Source organism: Eubalaena glacialis, chromosome 2, assembly GCF_028564815.1.
Source record: "Eubalaena glacialis isolate mEubGla1 chromosome 2, mEubGla1.1.hap2.+ XY, whole genome shotgun sequence".
Taxonomy (NCBI): Eukaryota; Metazoa; Chordata; class Mammalia; order Artiodactyla; family Balaenidae; genus Eubalaena; species Eubalaena glacialis.
In genome coordinates, this window is record NC_083717.1 from 162906622 (window position 1) to 162925921 (window position 19300).

Genomic DNA, 19300 nt, shown 5'->3' on the forward strand with positions numbered 1-19300 from the left:
AAAGAACCTTTCGGACCATAGAGACTAACATATTTCCGGCAGCTAGAGCAGATACTGACTCTGTTTCAGCCATCTTGGAAAAGGGCGACGAGACCCACGGGGAATGTATCGGAACTTGAAAAAGAATCATTTTTTTTTCAAGACGCTGTCTTCCGTACTCTCGTTATTATGCATGCGGCTAAATTGATCACTGGTATAGAGGGTGATACAAGTCATCTTTCAATGGCCCCACTCAAAAATGGCGGCAGTATAAGAATTCCCGGGGCATAGGTCAGTTGTAACCCGGAAGTACCCTTCTAAAGGAGGGGGTGGTAAGGCAATCCGGAAGTGGAGTAATGAAGAGGTGCCACTTGGCGGCCATGGCAGCTGTAGTATCGGTGGCTCCGGGTCAAGGCCCAGCGGAGTGGAGTAACATGGGCAGCACTGGGTATAGGGCAGAGACAGCTTTGTATCAGCTTCGCTGCTGAACCCCTAAGGCCCATCGTTAGACATCTGCAGGACTCCTTTCCTCATTCTAGACTCGGAAGAGAGTTTGCCGGGATTGGTGGGCTGGTCCCAGACCTGGGAGGATCACAGGCGGGGCGGCCCCAGGGAGATAGGGCCGCTGGAAGAACGAACAAGTTCGCTTGGGTTTTCGTCCTTTTCTGCTGCCGTCTGGAACGCTGTTGGTGGAGGAAGTAGGCCCATTGTGCTACCCTTATTCCGACGACTGAAGAAATCGCTCACTCGCATATTTTCCCATTGACTTTTCTCATCTGTTAACCCACGGGAATCCAGTGACTGGTATCGGAAAATTTACGGGCAGGGACCTAAAATTGCTGAACGTTCTCTCTGGTGCTAGTATCAGCAAAAAGGGGCTGTTTCCAGGTACGTTCAAGAGAAAAGTGCCTCGTGAACACATCTGCCGGTGGGGAGGACCAAAGAACTGAAAGTCCACTTGTTATCTTTGAACAACCACACGCGTTTAAGAACCTAAGCACCCTTCGAAGCCTCGAGAATTTGTAGTCTGGTTGTGGGTGAATAAAGGAGGGCAGAATGGATGATTTCATCTCCATTAGTCTGCTGTCTCTGGCTATGTTGGTGGGATGTTACGTGGCTGGAATCATTCCTTTGGCTGTTAATTTCTCGGAGGTAAGAAGTTCTCAATTTTCTGTTAGCTGTCAGGATGGCAGCTGGGAAGTAGTGACAGTTGTAAAGGGAAGCTGCTTCCCCAGTTAATATCAGAGCTAAAGGTCTTATTAAGGAAGACTATCTTTTCGAAAGATGCATAACATGTAATAATAGAAACAAACCTCCTCTTCATCACTTGAGTTCTTAACGGGGGTGGGTGGATCCACTGAAGATTCTGGAATACTCTGAACTCGCTGAAATTGCATACCAAAATTTGGGACTCTGTGCATTTTATGGGAGAGAGGCACCATAATGTTCTTTTGATACCCAGAAGTTCCAAAGAATCAAGATTCTGGATTGCAATCAAAATATAAATGGAGAATGTTGTTTGTCCATATGAGTTGAAATCAATGTAACTTCTCTTTTTGAGAAAATCAAGCATAGCTTTTTGGGGAAAGGTATTTTTTTGGATACCTGTAATAAGAATGAAGTAAGAAAAACACTAAATTAGATTGTTCTTAAGTCACATTTCCTTTTCAAGAAGGAGAACATTGAATGGGTTTTTGAAGTTGTTTTCAAATGTTTGTTTAGAAATGAATTTTTTTGTTACTATGGTTTGACATTTTGTTTAATTTCTTTGATTCTTTATCATTACTTGGACAAACATTAACAGGGAAGAATGATGAAAACATTGTTCGATGAAAGTGCAGATAGGTTCTTCAGGTTGTCATAAGGAGTTCACAACATGCATAGCGCTCAAAGATTGAGGGAGAAAAACTACTACATTCAGGATTTCTTGAGTATACCTTGGGGTTCAGCAGTAAGATAGTTTCACTGCCAGTCCTGAAAGTGCTTTCAAAGAAAAGGGGAGTGGAGAATGGCCTGAAGTATTGATATAAAGGAAAGGTATAGGTGAGGTGTGAGGTAGGCCTTGAAACCTGAGGAAAGAGGAGGCATTTATTGCTGGTAAAGAAAATAACCTGTGGGTGAGAAAGAAGGCGGAACTAGGCATTATGAGTTTGAGAAATAAAGCCCACAGCCAGATAGAAGGGGGACTTGAATTGCTGCTGCTCCTTTTCTGTTTCCTTTTTTTATCCGTTCCTTTCAGCATCTAATGATTGAACATATACATTACCTAATTTCATTTTAAAAACCCAGTGAGGTACAGATGAGGAGACTAACACTTAGATCATGTAACTTGGACGAGTTCATGAAGTGTGTTAGAGTCAGAGCCGTTTTTTCAATCTCAGTTTTTCTGACTCAGAGCAGTTCTTAGCCACTCTGTCCCTTGTGGCAGAGGTAGCAAACTGGTAGCCCATGTACCAAATCTAGCCCATAGACTTACTTTATTAGATTAGCAGAATGTTAATTTTATTGTTATTGGTTTTTGTCTTATTCCTCAAGGTAACAGTTGGCTAGAGCTGAGTTAGTGATAGATTGTCATGGTCCTTCTTGGCTGTGAAGCCTACTTCACTCGTTTGGGCTACCTGCCTGCCCAGTCCTTTGTGAGCCTGCTATCTCTCCTCTGGCATAAATCATATTTTCTTATAACTACAGTAGAATTGAGTTGATATTATTAGGGCTGACATTTGTGAAGTTTAAGTTGGTTTGTATATTTTAAAACTTATTGAGATAACATTTATCAAGAGTTATAATTAATTCAAATGAAGAACTGATAGAACTTTTTATTTCTATAAAATTCTTAGACCTTTTCCAGTTTCAGTATTTTCTCAAACTGTCTTGCGTGATTTTTGCAATATGCAGGTATACGCTATCTTCTTTTCTCTCTGAAGGAAATGTGTACATGAGTGGTGTAATTAACTAGGCTATTAATAAAGATAATTAGTATGATATGTCACTTATGGCTTTCTAAGTGGATGATCGAATGGTTTTTTTCCAGATGCAGGTCTTGAAATGCTATAAATCATCATTCATAATATCTGTTCATTATTACAGCAGTAACTGCATTTTGAGCTGTTAGGACAAAAATAAAAGTTATGTATAACTTAGTCAAAGACATTTTAGAATTCAACTGGTGATTTTTTTTTTCTTTTTTTTTTTTTAAATTTATTTATTTATTTTTGGCTGTGTTGGGTCTTCGTTTCTGTGCGAGGGCTTTCTCTAGTTGCGGCAAGCGGGGGCCGCTCTTCATCGCGGTGCGCGGGCCTCTCACTGTCGCGGCCTCTCCCGTTGCGGAGCACAGGCTCCAGACGCTCAGGCTCAGTAGTTGTGGCTCACGGGCTTAGTTGCTCCACGGCATGTGCAATCTTCCCAGACCAGGGCTTGAACCCGTGTCCCCTGCATTGGCAGGCAGATTCTTAACCACTGCGCCACCAGGGAAGCCCCTCAACTGGTGATTTTTATCTCCTAGGAATTAGCATTTTTTTCTAGACAAATTATACTATTATTATAGATCAATGTATTGCGAAACTAGTGAGGTGATAAATGTGTAAAAAATAAACTTCATTCGTGGAGACTAGGAAGCACAGTTTCTACCCTTAGAGAATAGTTCCCCAAACTCCTACATTGGCTAAACAACTTTTCTTTTTAAGGAAGTCTAGCTTTTCTTGGGGACTGGAGTTATTATAAATAAAAGGACCGATAAACCTAATTTATTTTGCAGTTCGCTTTCATTTATATGAAAAGATAACGCTTTTTATTCATGTTCTTAATCTGTCTGCTTTGTCATGCAAAACTTTTTTCTTCAGAATTTCTCAAAGCAGGAATAAAAGATCAATAAAGCCATTAATTATGGCAGGATTAGTATTTAGAAATGAGTTAAAATCAAGTAGTCTGAAATTGCTGTAGCAGTGGTGTCTAGCTGCCATATCTGATCATCAAGAGGTTTGTGTGGCATTGATTTTTTTGTCACTTTCTCCACTGCCTTGCCCCCCAACCAACTTTCTTGATGCTTTTGTAACTTCCTTATGCCTAAATGACTTCTAAAACAAAGGAACAAAATCTCTGATTCTCAAATGCATTTATAAGTGACTGATAATCAAGATGCTTTCTTCTTCAGCATACGGGCAGGAGAAAAATTAAACTTGTAAAAGGCAGCCAAAACATGCTTTACACAAATGAGGTTTTGTCGGATAAAAGAGTTGGACACACTAGTTTAGCACTATATTGTGTTTTTAAGATTCAGTTGTTAATGAGCAGTTTTCTTTGACTCTAAATGAAAATGCTACATAAGTAGGTTGAGAGCCTGCAACTTAACATTACCTAGGATAAACCCAGCGTATCAGGAGCTCTGACTGAGGAATGAAGTTCAGATATAAATGATGGCCAGAGTGAGATTTTATATTGATGGTCTGAGGATTGTCATTTACCTGAGCACGTCTCCTCTTTGTCACAGAGCTGGGAAAGCAAAGTGTTTGCACCAGAGCTCTAGGGCAGCACTCCTCAAATTCTCTGGTGCATGCCAGTTTTTGTTTAACTTCCATTCCATTGCAGAGCAATATACTTGTGGAAATGAAATACTAAGAAAATGAAGTGGAAAAAAGGCATACAGGGCTTCCCTGGTGGTGCAGTGGTTAAGAATCTGCCTGCCAATGCAGGTGACACGGGTTCGAGCCTTGGTCTGGGAAGATCCCACACGCCCAGAGCAGCTAAGCCCGTGCACCACAACTACTGAGCCTGCGTGCCACAACTACTGAAGCCCGCACGCCTAGAGCCCGTGCTCCGCAACAAGAGAAGCCACCGCAGTGAGAAGCCCGTGCACCGCAACGAAGAGTAACACCCGCTCGCCGCAACTAGAGAAAGCCTGTGCACAGCAACGAAGACCCAACACAGCCAAAAATAAAACAAATAATTTTTTTAAAAAAAGCATACAAAATACAAGCCCAAAGGCAGTATTGTGAGATTTAACAGACATACAATTACTCCTATAATTGTAAATATCATATTGCTATAAAACTTTTTGAAGGCTTTCTCTCATTTTGTACTTTTCTTGTTACAGACCAGTTTGGATTATAATGCCACATTTTTCATGTGTTGAAACAGTATAGATCCATAGATATGCAGATGAAAGTAGTGCTATTCTTACTTCAATAAAGTTTTTTTTTTTTTTTAGAAGTTTATTTATTTTTGGCTGCATTGGGCTTTGGCTGCATTCCTGCGTGTGGGCTTTCTCTAGTTGTGGTGAGCGGGGGCTACTCTTTGTTGCAGTGCGCGGGCTTCTCATTGCGGTGGCTTCTCTTGTTGCGGAGCACGGGCTCTAGGCGCATGGGCTTCAGTAGTTGCAGAGCGTGGGCTCAATAGTTGTGGCTCGTGGGCTCTAGAGTGCAGCCTCAGTAGTTGTGGCACACGGGCTTAGTTGCTCTTCGGCATGTGGGATCTTCCTGGACCAGAGATGGAACCCGTGTCCCCTGCATTGGCAGGCGGATTCTTAGCCACTGGGCCACCAGGGAAGTCCCTATAAAGTTTTTAAGGTAATTAGTAATGCACTAATTTCAAAAGGAACTGTCTGAGACGGGTAGTGTAGGTCAAAATCAGTGTCACTGCTTGAGCAAGCTGTTTAACATCCAACTCTTCTTGTCTTAAATGACTTTATAGGATTGTTGTGAGGATGTAAGGAAATAACATAAGCACAGGGCTTAACACTGTATCTAGAACATAATAAGAACTTTAAAAAACACTGAGGATTATTCTCAGTACTGATTGTGAAAACTTTTTTAAGATTTTCATTTTTATAACTTTGTTCTAAATTATAATTTTTAAACCTTTTATTTTGGAACAGACTTCTATTAAGGGGTAAACTCCCCCCCCCACCCCAAATCATGAAACTTCTCAGCAATTTGGAATCCAAAAAGTCTTGTTTAGGGGTTGGCATTCCTGTTCACCATGAATGTTTCATTTGGAGAGGCCAGGGCTTTTCCTTTGGTCTCCCTGCTTTATAGTATTTTTCTTAGTAGTTAACTTTCTTTTTTTCATTATACTTATTCTCATTTTAAGCTTTGTTTTGTTTTTCATGTGTTAAAGTTTTTATTTTGTGTCTAATGATAATAACTGACTCATTCATAATAAATCTCTTTGACTCTTTGAGTTACCACCAAATCAAAGGTTTGTGTCTAAAGAACGAATTTGTTGGGCTTCCCTGGTGGAGCAGTGGTTGAGAATCTGCCTGCCAGTGCAGGGGACACGGGTTCGAGCCCGGGTCTGGGAAGATCCCACATGCCGCAGAGCAACTAGGCCTGTGAGCCACAACTACTGAGCCTGTGCGTCTGGAGCCTGTGCTCCGCAACAAGAGAGGCTGCGATAGTGAAGAGGCCTGCGCACCACGATGAAGAGTGGCCCCCGCTTGCCGCAACTAGAGAAAGCCCTCGCACAGAAATGAAGACTCAACACAGCCAAAAAAGAAATATTAAAAAACAAAAACAAAAACAAAAACTACTGAGGTAAACAATTTCTGAATACCATTGAAACCTATAAGAAAGACTGAATATGTCTTAGATGCCCTTTAAATTAGCACCTGCCAAATTGGAAGCTGAAGCAGTTCTCATTTTAAACTATCCAAGATTAACGTCACACTCGATATCTCGATATCTTCATAGTTTAGTCAATTCTAAATTGTGCTCTTCAAGAATTGACATCCTTTTTGAGGGAAGAAGACCTGAAATGGATTCAGAATGCTTCTGTATGACAGTCTTAACCTCGCCTCTCATTGAAGAATTCAGATGTGAGACTTTGTTGAATGACAGTGAAGTTTAAGAGCCTGTGTAGCTCAGTTTGGAATTCCAAGTAATAAGTAGTAATGCTAACCATGACTACTGGTAGTTCTTAAAACTTATGATGGAATTATAAAAATCTCAATTCTCCTGTAATACTAATATTCAATGTCTAACTTCATTGCAATAGAAGCAGGTATTAGTTGGTCTGCAAATTCCTCTGCCCTGATTATATGGATTTTTAAGGGACAGGGTCTTGGGGTTAACTACTAGATAATTACATTAAACAATTGATTGTGAACCCTGTATTTATCTGGAGGTCAATTTTCTATTAACCAAAAAATTATACCCTAGCTTCTGCACCTTGTTTTGTATGTTCCTTTCATTAATTCTTTATGCATTTGACAAAGGCAAGTTGGGGAAAGAAGACAGGTGCTAAAAGCAAAAGATGAAACAATGAAATAGGTTTTATAGAGAAGCAGTTTAGCATGGTGCTTAAGAGTATAGATTCTGGAGCTAGACTGTGTAGGTTCAGATCGTGGCTCTGCCATTTGCTGGCTTTGTGAGCCTGGACAAATTACTTGAACTTTCGCTGCCTCTGTTGTACAAAGTGGGGATAATAGAAGTATCTACCTTACAGGATTATTGTGAGGATTAAATGAGTTAATATGTGTAAGGTGATTATAATTGAACGTGCCTGGCTTAGTAAGTACTTAGTGAATATTATTATTAATAGAGGTGAAGGAAAAGAATATTGATAGCACCTCTGTTATGTAGAACTTGTCCATCCAGAAGCCTCAGCAATCTAAAGGACCGGAAAAGTCTCTGATTAGCTGAATAGATAGCATTAAGAGCAAGCATTTTACTTGCTCTCTACTGTTCTTGGCTCTCACTTGGCTCCTGTGTATCTTTTTATGTAATTTTAGTAAGCTGGTGTGCCAGTTATCAATTTATTGCCTCTCAGCTCCAAATTCACTCTTCATTAGCTACGCTGCAAAAATGGATGTGGGCCCTTTAAATATTTTTCCTTTGCCAGCTGGCACAATGTTAAGCTTTGTCAGTAGAGGATACTAGAGAGAAGTTGTAAGAAGAAGGGGTTTTCCCTCTTGGTTCTGGCAGGCTTGCTCAGCAGGCCTCCTAGGCGACTTGATTCCTGTAGCACAGCCAGCCTCACCAGTGTCCAGCTTCTGCACTGCAGGTGGCTTTCAAAGCCCCTTCTGCTGAACACACAGCTTCTCCAGCACCCAGCAGTCAGTAGTTCCCACTGGCAACCCCGTCTTGGGTGGTTTTATAGGAGAGTCTCTCTGGTGAGACACTTTCCCATGAACCGTTTTCCCAATACCCTAGAGTGCAGATTTCCAGTGTGGCACCACAGAAACTTCTCTGCTTATGATATTGTGATTTATAATAAGAAGTATGTATTTGCTTTTCCTCCTTTTCCTGGCAGAGTTCCTAAAACCCTTGGAATTTCCTAAATGATAAGAGCCATAAAGGTGTCTTACTATGTGAATAAGGTGACTTTTGGAAAGCCACTAGGTAACCTAAGGATGGGGGCTTGTCACCTGGAGAACCAACCACATGATTCCAAGGGTTGGAACTTAACAGTCCCACTAGGGAGGGGAAAGGGGATGGAGGTCGAATGAATCGTCAGTAGCCAGTGATTTAATCAATCATGCCTATGTAATGAAGCCTCCATAAAACCCCAAAGGATAGGGTTTGGAGATCTGGTTTGGTGAACACATGGAGGTGCTGGGAGAGTTGCATGCTCAGAGAGCATGGAAGCTCCGTGACCTTTCCCCATACCTTGCCTATGAATCTCTTATATCTGGCTGTTCTTGAGTTATATTCTTTTATGATAAACAGGTAATCTAGTAGGTAAAATGTTTTTCTGAGTTCTGTTCAATTAATTGAACCCAAGGAACCTCCGATCTATAGCTAGTTGGTCAGAAACACTGGTAACAACCTGGACTTGGAACTGGCATCTGAAATGGCAGGGGGCCAGTCTTGTAGGACCTGATGCTATTTCCGGGTAGTGTTAGAATTGAACTGAATTGTGGGACACCCTACTGGTGTCCAAGCATTGCTTGGTCTAGGGAAACCCCACCACCACACATATACCTCGGAATTGGTCCCAGACCTTTTACTGCTGTTCATTGAGCCCCAGCCATGCCCTCTCCAGCAGAGTTTGGATCTCAACCCTTATGAGACCTCTTCTTTGAGCAGATCTTATTTTGGTCCTAGGTAGTCACTGCTCCTTTTAGCTGCAGTTCTTATGTTCTTTAGAGTTCTTTCTTACTGGCTAATTTCTCATTATTCCAGTCCCCTTTTATAGTTACTCTTTGTATTAAATTTTTCTGGTTCAAATTACTTTATGATTTCCATTTCTTGACTGAACCCTGACTAATACAGCTAGGTAATGGGTCATAAAATCATATAAATATTGAGGCTGAGCAGTGAATCAGGCCTGGAGGAAGATAAAATGGTCCAAGTGTCATGATGTGTGGCAGCTAACCTCCAGTGTCAGTGCCTGGGAGTCTAAGGGAGTCGTGAGAACCGTGGTCAACTGTGGCACAGAAGAGCATGTGCCATTTGATGACACCAGCTCTGCTGTTGCCAAATCTTCCTACTTTTCAGAAGTTGGAAATCTGGATTTTTATATGAATCTTCTAAATTTTATACTTTGGCTACTAATTCAAATATTATTGTGTCACTGTGTGGGTCAAAAAACCTGTGTTTTGGACTTCCCTGGTGGCGCAGTGGTTAAGAATCTGCCTGCCAATGCAGGGGACATGGGTTCGATCCCTGGTCCGGGAAGATCCCACATGCCACGGAGCAACTAAGCCCGTGTGCCACAACTACTGAGCCTGTGCTCTACGGCGCACGTGCCGCAACTACTGAGCCCATGTGCTGCAACTACTGAAGCCCGTGTGCCTAGAGCCCGTGCTCCACAACAAGAGAAGCCACCGCAATGAGAAACCTGTGCACTGCAATGAAGAGTAGCCCCCGCTCGCTGCAACTAGAGAAAGCCCGCGTGCAGTAACAAAAACCCAACACAGCCAAAAACGAAACAAAACAAAACCAAAAAAACCCCTATGTTTTGAAATGCCAGTCTCAATCCTCTGGGCTGGACTGTCTGATTTCTAAGCTCTCTGTAAAGTAGAAAGAGCAAACTAGAAGGGGTGGGGCAACAAGTAGAGGAAATAAGTCACAGTATGACAACAAGGGGGGAGATTGAAAAACATTTCAAATTACTACAAAACCTAAGTGTTTTGTAGTAATTTGAAGTGTTACTACGTGTTTAGAACCGCTTGGTAAAGGGGAAAACATCTCTACGTGCGTATTAAGGGCACTGTGCTCTCTAATCCCACCACAGTATAATAATTAATAATAACAGTAGCTACAGTATCAACTCATGTGTCAAGTTCTGCACTGATTTTAACAGTAACATTGAAAGGGAAGAATTCTTATCCTGTTTATAGATGAGGAAACTGAGCCTCAAGGTTTACTAAGTTCAAAGCCACTGTTTATATAGCCTCTAATTAAATGAACAAAAAAAATTTTTTAAGCCTGGCTATATAATAGGGATTCTTTGTGGCAAATTTAAAAAATATGATAATGTGTAAAAGGAAAATAAAATCATCCATTATCCCACTGTCCAGTGAGAATCACTAGTAACATTTTTGTTTCTTTTCATTTTTTTTTCTATTTGTTTGCATTTTTAATATGGTGGATTATGTGGTATATGTATAAATTTACATTTCCCGTTCTTTTACCTGGTAATTATAAACATTTTCCTTTATTATTAAAAACATGTTCTAAGCACTTTTTTGGGGCAGGGGGCATGCTGCGTGGCTTGTGGGATCCAGGGATTGAACCTGGGCCCTTGGCAATGAAAGTGCCAAGTCCTAACCACTGGACCACCAGGGAATTCCCTATAGGCACGTGTTTTTTTTTGGCTGTATTGGGTCTTCGTTGCTGCGTGCACGCTTTCTCTAGTTGCCGCAAGTGGGGGCTACTCTTAGTTGCGGTGCGCAGGCTTCTCATTGCGGTGGCTTCTCTGTTCTGGAGCACAGGATCTAGGCGCTGCGGGCTTCAGTAGTTGTGGCACGTGGGCTCAGTAGTTGTGGCTCGTGGGCTGTAGAGTGCAGGCTCCGTAGTTGTGGCGCACGGGCTTCGTTGCTCCACGGCATGTGGGATCTTCCCGGACCAGGGCTCGAACCCGTGTCCCCTGCCTTGGCAGGCAGATTCTTAACCACTGCGCCACCAGGGAAGTCCCCTATAGGCACTTTTTAATGTCTTCATTACGTTCAGTTATTTTATATACAGAAATTCTTACTATGCATTTAATTTGTTTTCAAGTTTTTGCTATGATAATAGTGTTGAATGAATATTTTTGTGTCTAATGCTATGACCATATTTCAGATTATTTCCTCAGGGGTCGAATGACAGGATTAAGGAGTGTAAACACCTTCAAGAAGGTTCTCAATCTATATTACCAGTTTTTTTAAACGCATTTTTTTTCAACAAATGCAAATGACACTGTGTTCTCACAAACACTGAGTACTATCATTTTTAATTTTTAAAACTTTGCTAATTTGATAGAGAAAATGTAGTTTATTATTTTAATTTTCTCAGTTCAATCAAACTTCTTATGTATTAATAATATAATATTTCATTGCCAGTGTTTTCCCAGGTCTTTCCCATGCATCAACGGGTTTTTGTTTGTTTTTGTAGTCACATCGAACAATCTTATGAGATTTCCTTTTATTTTTAGAAAGGACTCTTATACAAAAAGACAAGTTAGTCTTGTTTTCCAAGATTGAAGGAAGTGGCATCAATAAAGTATTGCTTGTTCTTACCTCTATGTCAAATGAATTAGGAAAGGGGACACCTATATGCCACTGGCGTAATGGCAACTGTGGTAGCATTGTTCACTTGAACTTCTGTCCAAGTATCTGGGTTTTGTTTTGTGATTCTTGTGGAGGAGGGGCTTAGAAACATTTATTGCATGCTACTGATGAGGCTGAAGATAAGTAATAATGACAGCTACTCTGTGCTAAATGTGCTAACATCATACTCCTACATGATCGCAGTAGTAGTGGCAGCCCTGAAGGATATTGAACTTGCTCAGTATCACAGAGCCACTACCTAGAGGCAGGAAGCTTTTTGGCATCTTGCCTCAGTTGTAAGGACTTGAAGAATCAAGTTCATATTTGAGTTTTCTTCGTTATCTGTTACTGACACTTAGCAGCAGATAATGTAGTAGTTAAATTGACATTAGGAAGTATCTCCTTGAAGCAGGCTTATTTGTAAGAATATGGAGAAAGCCTTTGTTGCTTGAACAAGAGTTACTTTGTGCCCTATGATATTTCATCTCTTCAGTGCCTGGAGCTTTGAAGGGATCAGTCTCATAACATGAGATGCATCTTTGATTTTTTAGGAAACTATAGTTGATGCTTTCAGAACTAACATGAACATGGTATAAGGGAGATTGAAATAAACAATCTTCAGTATTAAAAGCTTTTAAAATTATCAGCATGTGTTTAGTTGAACCAAACAATTTATTGACTGTTTCTATGAGCAAGGAAAGAAAAACCATTTAACTACCTTGGTGTCTGCCAAGAAAACTAAACTGACTTCAAAGCTTTGCACTGCACTGATAGCTAATGGCATTGAATACAAACTGTTGTTTTAATTAATATTTCTGGTCAATCCTTTGGCTTAGTCAGGCTACAGATGTGAAATTGTAAAATGAGATACCATAAAATGAATGGCATTGCACAGTTCATGCCTCTCTTGAGCAAATATTTCATTTCTCCACCAGAAACTATTGCTTTGGGAACTCTTTTCATCTTGGACCAACACTTGGAATTTGTAGTTCTTCATTTAAATACACCCTTTTAGTGATTTACCATAAGCAAAGGAGGGAACCATAAGCAAAATGTCAGCATTTTAACTTTGACATGTACATAGTTTTGAGATTAAATACCAAGTTGTGAAGTTGTGTGAAAGAATACAGCTGTACAAATAACATGGAGCCACATCTCAAGTGCTTGAAATAAGTAAGATTGAGTCTAAAATGATTCAGGTAGTTAAAAAAATTTTTTTAAGAAAAACTGAAACTATAACCCATGACAATTATGCTTATTTTTTTGACTATTGATTTTTTTTTTCAATCACAAGTGTTGCCTCTATAATTAGGTTGCTGTAAGAAAGTTAGTACACATTTATCAAGCTGATGAAAGTTATGTAGAATAAATAATCTTTATATCGCTTTGCTGAAGATTGAAACAGCGACTGAACAGTGATTGAAACAGTGCTGAAGATTGAAACAAGGTTTTGAGCTCCTTGGAAATAAAACAGTTGTCATTTAAGGTATTTGCATGAATGAGACAGATGACAGCATTGCCTCACATTTTCTATGATGGAATCCTATTATGGTTCTTCATTATATGTACTTTAATACCCCTTGAGCCAAAGGATAAATTCTGAATCAAATAACCACTGAAAATTCTAGATATGGTTATGCTTTTAAGGGACTTGTTAGGCCTATTTCCCAGCACAAGTATTCTAAAGAGGTTCCAGTGCATTCGTATATTTGTTGATATTAAAGGCCAGTGGAGTGGCAGGTACCAAGTCCCCAGTGCCTTGCATGATGCTGGGCATTTAATTCATTCTCTTAGTATATGTTTAGGGGAGAATCTGTTATGTGCCAGATACTGTTCTATAAACTGAGTATTCAGCAGGAAATTAAAAACAAAAGTTTCTGGGCTTCCATGGTGGCGCAGTGGTTGAGAGTCTGCCTGCCAATGCAGGGGACGCGGGTTCGCGCCCTGGTCTGGGAGGATCCCATATGCCGCGGAGCAACTAGGCCCGTGAGCCACAACTACTGAGCCTGCGCGTCTGGAGCCTGTGCTCCACAGCAAGAGAGGCCGCGATAGTGAGAGGCCTGCGCACCGCGATGAAGAGTGGCCCCCGCTCACTGCAACTAGAGAAAGCCTTCGCACAGAAACGAAGACCCAACACAGCCAAAAATAAATAAATAAATAAAATGCTGGCTTAACTCCTAGAGAGTTTCATAAAAAAAAAAAAAAAAAGTTTCTGCCTTCATAGAACTTACAGTTTTGGGGTAAGGAGTTCCAGGAACAAACATAGGTTTGCTTAATTTAGTTAACTTAGTTTAACTTCATTTGGTAAATAAATGTGCTTTAATTTCAAAATAGACTGAAAACATAATACAGTAATTTTACCTCACACTGCCTTTCCTCAGAGGAAATATTACAAAGCTAGATGATTTACTCAAGTTTACCTCAATGATCTCTTTTTTACAAATTCTCAAATTCTTTTTTTTCTGACTTTTTAAATGGTATTGTAATACAGATCTCATGCTTACACTGTTGTAGATCAGGGTTTTCCAGGCTTTTGGATTTCACAGGTCAGTAATATATTTGAAATTAAGGAGAATTGATAAAGGATTGCCTGCTTTAATTTTGCCAAGTAAGGACACTAAAAAACAAAAACTATTGTCACCATCATTTCTTAAAAGAAAGGACATTTTAAAAGAGTATGTAGGACATAATCTTAGAGTACAGAATAGTCCTCTACATTGAAGAAATAAAATGTTATGAAAAGCTCATTACATTGTCCTTATTTCTCATTTTGCCACAGACCTTTAGAAAATGTCAACAGAGAACAATTATAACTAATTGTAATTTTGGTTTTCCTCTTGATGTTGCTAAGGGATTTTTCTGACACACTATTTAAAGAGGTTGTGTGATTGGATTTTATCTTTTTTTTTAGAGGTAAATTTTATATAATGGATTTATGTCTTGTGCCATATGAGGGACATTGTCTTGGAATGCACAGGGCAGCAGAGTACGATGTCAAATCTAATCATGCCTCTACACTAACTAGCCTAGCTGTGTGGTCTTGGTCAAATCATCCCTCATTTTTGGCTTTTGATTCTCCATCTTCATAGAGCGAGGATCATTTCTTAAATTTCTTCCAGTTCTTAAACTTGGATTCCATGTTGATAACTTTGGTAGCTAGTATCACACTTTCAAAAGTATGTGTCTAAAGATTAATAAAAATTTTTACTGTCTTTCTAAAAATTTGGACCAGGCTCCCGTTCACATTCCTTCAGCTGAGAGCATTTAATTGTTCATACATGATTAATGAAGAAGTGTAATTTCATGACTATGTACTTTAAAGATTTACCATAATTTTTTTGTAATGATATTAGCTACACATGGAGATTTGACTGTTTTCTAGCTTGGGCCTTTGGGAAATTCTTATAAAATCTGTTGTGATAGATAATGTTCAGAAATCTGGTCCATGTAAATAAGTGAATGGAATTATAAGTAATTTCATCTTGGAAACAAGAATATCTAAAAATATTAGATTATTTTAAATTACTTAAAACTTAAAAGGCAGCATTTTAGGAGACTTATTTTTTACTTTATAGATTTGAAGTTTTTGTTTTTGTTTTTTTTGTAGTGTCCATAGTTATTCTGGATGGTATGTATCCCTCAGTTCTCTTAAATGGTACTATTTCAGCAGCTTAATTTTGTGGTATGCAAGCCTCAAAAACTCTTCTGCTCCTGCTTTTAAAACTTGTCTCAATCTAGTGCTTCATGTGACTCCAGTGTAGAATATAATGAAGCACCTGGTAAGTGCCTTGTGAATTTGTGGATTGATCCACAATTGTAAACACCACTGGTTTCTGCATGCAGTTTTTTACATAAAATTCTGGTGAATGATTTTTAAGGACTATCTGAATGACAAATTAGATTAAGAAAAAAAGAATTTTTTTTTCAGCCACAGCACGTAGCTTGCAGGATCTCAGTTCCCCAACCAGGGATTGAACCCAGGCCATGGCAGTGAAAGCCCAGAATCCTAACCACTAGGCCACCAGGGAATTCCCCAAGAAAACATTTTGAAAGTGGTTTTTGGTATTCTTCATAGACCTCTGACCTTGATTTCGAAAAACTGCCATGAAGACGCCTTGTTAAAATTGAATAGTTCTGAAATGAATCCTTTCAGAGGTCCTGGCTGAGTAAATTACTCTCCAGATAATTTTATAGAGTAAAAGGTACAGATCTTAATATAGTTTGCTGAAATGTGACAAATGTATATAAATGTAACTCACATCCCAATCAAGATTTAGAACACTTCCATCATCCTAAAGAAATAACCTGGTGCCATTTTCCAGTTAGTCTTTTCTGCCACTGTGTAACCCTCCTGCCAGAAGCAGCCGCTGTTCTGATTTCTATTGCCATAGATAGTTTGGCCTGCTTTTAAGCTTCATATAAATGGACTCAGTACATGCTCTCTTTGTGTAAGGCCTTTCAAACATCGGGCTGATGTTTTTGAGATTCATGTTGCTGTATGAAGCAGTCATTTTTTTCCTTTTTGTTACTGATTAGTATTCCATTGTGTAAGTATACCACAGTTTGTTTATCCATTCTGCTATTGCTGTACATCTGATTCAGATTATGGCTATTATGGATAAAGCTTCTATGAGCATTCTTATACAAATTTTGGTGGGTCCATATGCTTTCATTTCTCTTGGTAAATACCCAAAAGTGGAATTGCTGGTTTAACCTTATAGGAGATGACCAGTTTTCCAAAGTGGTTGTACCATTTTATGCTCTCACCAACAATGTATGAGAGTTCCAGTTGCTCTATATCCTTGCCATCATTTAGTGTTGTCAGTCTTTTTAATTTTAGCCGTTCTAGTGGGTGTGAAGAGGTATCTCACTGTAGTTTAAATTTGCACTTTCATGATGCTTAAATGATGTTGAGCACCTTTTCATGGGCTTCCTGGCCATTCGTATATCTTTTGTGAAGTATCTGTTCAGTGTTTTACCGGTTTTTATTTTTTAATTTTAATTTTGTCTCTTATTGAGTTGTATTCATTCTTTATATTTCAAATACAAGCGCTTTGTCAGTGTCTTAGGTTGGGTTCCCCAGAAAACAGACTCTGAGAAGATTTGCATGCAGGAAGTTTATTGGCGAGTGCTCTTGGGAGTAACACCTGTAACTGGGTTACAGGTGTAACTTGGGTTACTGGTAACCCAAGTAATTCTTGAGGGCAAGTAGCTCTTTCTCTTTTCGGTACATACATCCCTTTCCTCTCTTCTCATCTTCCCTTAATTTGCAAATCTGGGGTATCTTTCATTTCCATTTCCCAGAGTAGAGCATAGTCAAAATGCTGACAGGACAATCTTCTTTCCTAGTAATTTATTCATTAGTATGAATTGTGGAGTTCTGAAACCAAGGCCTTCAAATGAAACGGTATGCTCAGTCCAGTTCAGTTTTACCCTCATTTTTGTCCTTCCTTAGCAGTAAAACTTGACATTCATGATTTTTTTTAAACAAAGGTGACTTTTATGAATTGTTTAGAGAGAATGATGAAAAGACTAATTACCATGTCACCTTCTACACAGAATAGAGCTGTTTTTCCATCTTGTGTTCTCCATGCTCTGACAGTTTGTCTCAAATGAATGCTGTGATTAGCAGTACTTTGGTGAGTTTAGTAACTTGGAAAAGACAAAGACTCTTAGAATAGCTCAGTATTGAGCATTAAAATAGTAACACCAGTTGTCTGGTGTCATTTTTCCAAAATGCTTCGGCCACTTTCTCCTATTGACTCCTCTATCTTCACAAGACATATAGAAATATTATTTTACAGAAGAAAAGTTGAGGGACTTCCCTGGTGGTTCAGTGGTTAAGAATCCGCCTGTCAATGCATAGGACACAGGTTCAAGCCCTGGTCCAGGGAGATCCCACATGCCACAGAGCAACTAAGCCTGTGCGCCACAACTACTAAGCCTGCGCTCTAGAGCCAGCGAGCCACAACTACTGAGCCCACGTGCCACAACTACTGAAGCCTGCACACCTAGAGCCCGTGCTCCCCAACAGGAGAAGCCACCGCAATGAGAAGCCCGTGCACTGCAACAAAGAGTAGTCCCTGCTCACTGCAACTAGAGAAAGACTGCATACAGCAACGAAGACCCAACGCAGCCGAAAAATTAATTGATTAATTAATTAATTAAAAAATAAGAAGAGTTGAGGTGCTAACTTGTTAACTAATTTGAACATGGAGTCAGTTCTGCCTCCCAAGCCAGTGCCCCAACCACTGGATGCATTCAGAACACTCTCAGTTTATAAGTAGTTAATGGCTATCCTGAATGTATGAAGGGGTGACCTGGCGTAGGTGCTAAGGGGATTTCCCTCTTGCTATAGGGCAAGTATTAGCTGGTGCTGACATTGCAACTGTAGTTCCCCCATTTTCAATAGATACACAATAGGTATAGATCCCTTCTTTGTTCCCAAACAAGGAGGGGGTAATGTTTCAACCAGCCTTTCAGCTAAAAACCCATTTTCCTATAGAGGCAGTACTTGTACATATATATTCCCACAGCTTCACAGTTGCAAGTTCAGTAGTATATCAACTAATACAACCATTGTTATTTTTGCTAACCTCATAAAAGAAACTAAAACAGAAAAGTTAAGTACATGATATACTATTAAATTATTAAAACTTTTTCCTAAGCAACATAAATGCCCTCTTGTAGGGTTTTTTTTGTTTGTTTGTTTTTTATTTTATTTTTGGCTGCGTTGGGTCTTCGTTGCTGCGCACAAGCTTTCTCTAGTTGTGGCGAGCAGGGGGTACTCTTCGTTGTGGTGTGCGGACTTCTCATTGCAGTGTCTTCTCTTGCTGCGGAGCAGGGGCTCTAGGTGCGCGGGCCTCAGTAGTTGTGGCTCACGGGCTTAGTTGCTCCATGGCATGTGAGATCTTCCCGGACCAGGGCTAGAACCCGTGTCCCCTGCATTGGCAGGCAGATTCCCAACCACTGCGCCACCAGGGAAGTCCACCCTCCTGTAGTTTTAAAGATCATTTTTCATACTGCTAAGACTTCAGGAAGCCATATAGGGTACATCACCGCTTCAAGAAATTTTGAAACTTAATCTTTTGTATCTTGTATGTCAGGATACTGTCTCTTAAAGAAATCTGAGTGAAAAGAAAAAACTGGGATTAAGTGGATTAAAACCATAGATCATTTATGGCATTGATTGTGATGATGGTTTCACAGATGTATACTTATTTCCAAACACATAAAGTTGTATGCATTAAATATCTATAGCTCTAGTATGTCAACCTTAGTCAAGTGTTTTTTAAAAAGCTATAGGACATTTTAGCATCAAACTGAATATGGGGACTTCACTGGTGGTGCAGTGGTTAACAATCCGCCTGCCAATGCAGGGGACACGGGTTCGATCCCTGGTCTGGGAAGATCCCACATGCCGCTGAGCAATTAAGCCCGTGCGCCACAACTACTGAGCCTGTGCTCTAGAGCCCGTGAGCCACAACTACTGAGCCTGTGTGCCACAACTACTGAAGCCCGTGCGCCTAGAGCCCATGCTCTGCAACAAGAGAAGCCACCGCAATGAGAAGCCCGCGCACTGCAAGAAAGAGTAGCCCCCACTTGCTGCAACTAGAGAAAGCCTGCATGCAGCAA

The 19300-nt window shown here is 40.1% G+C and overlaps 1 protein-coding gene across 3 annotated transcripts in view; it reads left to right on the top strand.

The window, feature by feature from the left end:
* Positions 1 to 329: 329 nt before the first annotated feature.
* The window catches only part of SLC39A9 (solute carrier family 39 member 9), a 47408-nt gene continuing 28437 nt past the window's right edge, over positions 330 to 19300 (top strand). For all 3 annotated transcript variants that reach the window (XM_061180963.1, XM_061180964.1, XM_061180965.1), the window contains exon 1: positions 330 to 1131. In XM_061180963.1, the coding sequence (XP_061036946.1) occupies positions 1036 to 1131 (96 nt within the window). In that variant the 5' untranslated portion in view covers positions 330 to 1035. The remainder of the gene's footprint in view (positions 1132 to 19300) is intronic.